A 3,620-nucleotide genomic window follows, 5' to 3' on the forward strand; every position below is an offset into this window, starting at 1 on the left:
CCCCCCCGCAACCCCAGAAGAAGCCACTACTCTGATTTTCGTCACTAAAGATTAGTTTCACCTTCTTGAATCTGTAAGTTTGCTCTGACCAGGTTTGGGAATTTTCAGCCACCCCATTTGCTTTCTCTAATCCTCCCCCCAGAACTCTAATGATGGGAGTATATTACATCTTTTGTTGTTTTATTATAGTCCAAAACCCTGAAGGGGCTGTTTTTTTTTTTTTTTTTTTCAAGTCTATTTCTCTCTGTTGTTCAGATTGGGTAATTTCTATTGCTCTTTCAGTTCATAGATACTCTTTTTTTTTTGTCCTTTCCATTCTGCTTTGAGTACCTATTCCATAGGTACTATGGAATTAGTACCTATTCCATATGAATTCTCAGTTGATTAGTCTTTCCATACATGGGTACTCTGGGGCCCTGAGGATTTGAGAGAAGTAAATCTTTTTTAGCCTGATGCTGAAAGAGCCACAGTCCTTCCCGAAGGAATGATGGTGAGAAATCAAGGTAGTGAGGAAAGGCTAGGAAAAGGAGATCACTTCTCAGCTCTTCCAGAATGAAAGAAATGAAAACGCATCTGGGACCTTTATATTCAAATGTATAAACACCTGCTCCTGATAAATAATTTGGTGATAGTTGTGATTTGGATTGATTATAGCTCTGCTTCCTGATTTTATGGGTGTCTGAAGGTTCTTAAAAGCCCGTTTTTCTTTTTCATTTATTTTATACTGAAGCAAATTGTGACATTGATAGAGCTGCTCATCAGCTCAGAGGTGATTTATCTGGGGAGTTGGTGTAAAATGTTGCCCATGGAAGATAACAGGGTGACATTCAATCCAAGTGGGAAGGAACTAACTGGTGGTCATTAAGACCTAAGACAGAAGTCCTGGAGATACTGTACCAAGGAGAATGGGAGAACTTGATACCCACATCTATGATCCTAATACTTTTACATTATAATTTATAGGTATTAGTAATTCATATGACAGGGCCCCTAGAATTACATAGTGTTATGAAAAGAACTAAATATATAGTTGGTAGGTAATGATTAGTCACATTTAACTCCTTAGGCATATAGAGTCCAAGTTTTGTTACTTTTTTTTTTTTTAAAGAATAGACTCAGAGCTACGTATATATTTTTAAGATGCTCTAGAACCACTTGGTCATTATTTATTCACTGTAATACAGATTTGCCCTGTAACTTAAGGGTAGTTGTAGGAGTAAATGCTTATAAAATAGGTTTTGAGGGCATAACAGCCAAGTTTTTATAATAAGTTTTTTTTTAACAAGAAGAAATAACACTTAAAAGCAAACTGTAAAAAAAAAAATNAGTTGTAGGAGTAAATGCTTATAAAATAGGTTTTGAGGGCATAACAGCCAAGTTTTTATAATAAGTTTTTTTTAACAAGAAGAAATAACACTTAAAAGCAAACTGTAAAAAAAAAAATTTTTAACACAAATTTAAAAAATTAAGTGATCTACCCCTGAGTTTTCCCTTAAATTAGAAATATAAATTTCTAGCTCTGTTTTTAATACTTCAAATCTCTTCTGTATGCTGACAAAATGACACAGGAGTTTCTTGTAGATCCTGGCATTGGAATCACTGACCTGAGAACATTCCCTGTGTTTCATAACTCAGGGCATTTTGTGGGCTCCAGAAGTAATGTTTGTTTCTACCCAGAACTCACCAATCCTTGAATATGGGACTCAGGTTCATCTGACAATCAAAACAAAAAATTTCTGCAAATATTGTTGATAGCTATTTCCATAGAATAATACTAAGCAAAATATTCTTCAGTTTGTTTATACTTATAAAGGTAATGCTTCTGCATGGTAGAAGTGGAATAATTCCATGTCGATCTTACCAACAATTCATGGAGATTGTCCTGGTTTAGTTACACTATATATTTGATAACATGTAATATATTATCTGTCATATGTACAAAACATATTATGAGCATTTGTGTTAAAAAAAAACGATAGCCCAATAACAAATGACATTTTATTATTCAAATGATCTTGTAATGTCAACACCAATGCTAATAAAAATAGATAATAGGCATCAGTGGCAAAGTCAGTTGTGTTTCACTTGAAGATTCCCACATTTCAAAGTCAGCCTTTGATAGATAGACAAAAATCCTCTATTATGTAGAGTTTTAATCTTTACCTATTAAAGGCTGGGCAAGGCAAAGCCATCCCTATTAGCAGAGCAAGAAAAGCAGAAATGGAACAGATGGGTCTCCATACACATGGAGCTATGAGTAGTACCTTTCTATTCTTGCAATTTAAAGTGAAGAAAATTCTTTCATTTTACTAAGGTTTTTGAATGTTGAGATTGTGGGTTCTTTTCATATTGAATTTTGAGGGATGCTCCTTTGCTCTATTTCTAGGCTATTCGAAGCAATAAAGTTTAAGCTCGATGAGTCAGGATGGAGTTGGTAACATGGTGACCCTTTCTTTAAAAGCAAAGACATACAAAAAGGATGTTTCTGAAGAATATTTTAACAAACAGGAGCTTGCTTTGTATATACATGTCATCATTAAAAAAGACAAAATTTGGATTAATTGTTATATTCAGGAAATAGGTATTTCATTAATTTGCCCTTTACATGTATGTGAAAGAGAAGGATTTAAAGAGAGAGAGATTGCTTTTTACCTTAAGTAAGATTCTGACTTCCTGAGAACTTTCTAATTAGGCAAAATACTGGTTGACATATTTAGTCTTCTCACCAGGAACTGAAAGAAAAGTACATCTTGTACATTCATGAGAAACTGAAGTACACTATTGGTTAATAACCTAATGAAACATCTGTTTAAACAGATGTTTTAGTTGAGAGAAGTGTAAACATGATTCTAAATTTACAAATATGTTGGTTATTCTTCCTTGTCTGGGCGGTTGAGCCAAAGTTTATGCAGATTAGAGGAAAGCCTGAGTCTGGAAAAATTTAAAGTATTAACATAAATGCAGATAAAGTAACGCAATAAAGTCAGTTGGCAATTATTTTAATAATTATTTACAGGGCCTTCTGTTGCTTTACTTCCTTGCTCACATACAAGTGACTTGAGTTACTCCATCTTCCTGGTCAAATGGTCCATCGTCTAATTCCCGTAGGACACTGTCACTGCTGCTCAACCCGGAGAAGCTGCTGTACTGTGTGGGCCGCCGCTCCTTCGTCCAACACTCTCTCGAAGGAGAGAGCCGGCGCTCCTCAGTCAGGTTTCTGCTCTCTGCCGGTTGTGATGTGGCTGTGTCCAATCCAATGCTCCTGCTGGTGACTTTGTTCCTGTCCTCACCTTTTATATGCCGGCTGGCTTTCCTCTGAAACACAAGAGATTGGCAACCAGGAGTTAAAAAGATGGGTGCTTTCCTGTCCTTCTGATCTATCACAGACTCTACTCTGCCCGAAATGTCCTTTCCCTACTTCTCTTCAAAATCCTGCTCAAGTTCAAGGACCAGCTCGGAGCCACCCTTCACATTCCCTCCGCCCCCCCAGAGAAGAATGAGCTCTCTCCCTGTTTCACAGCCCTTAGTAGCTTCTTAGCTCATCCTTCTCCTCATTGACAGGTTGGTTGTGTACATGTCTGGGCTCTCAGTGGTATCTCAAGAGAGAATCTTGTTGAGAT

General features: G+C 36.5%; 1 protein-coding gene across 2 annotated transcripts in view; it reads right to left on the reverse strand.

Moving 5' to 3' along the window:
• Positions 1 to 1,980: 1,980 nt before the first annotated feature.
• Positions 1,981 to 3,620, reverse strand: part of RFTN2 (raftlin family member 2) — a 64,596-nt gene continuing 62,956 nt past the window's right edge. Inside the window, exon 9 of one of the 2 annotated variants that reach the window (XM_011225949.3) lies at positions 1,981 to 3,315. In XM_011225949.3, coding sequence (XP_011224251.1) covers positions 3,043 to 3,315 — 273 coding nt within the window. In that variant the 3' untranslated portion in view covers positions 1,981 to 3,042. The remainder of the gene's footprint in view (positions 3,316 to 3,620) is intronic. The other variant, XM_019800485.2, reaches the window with a different exon arrangement.

The sequence above is a fragment of the Ailuropoda melanoleuca genome, chromosome 2, assembly GCF_002007445.2.
Source record: "Ailuropoda melanoleuca isolate Jingjing chromosome 2, ASM200744v2, whole genome shotgun sequence".
Classification (NCBI taxonomy): domain Eukaryota; kingdom Metazoa; phylum Chordata; class Mammalia; order Carnivora; family Ursidae; genus Ailuropoda; species Ailuropoda melanoleuca.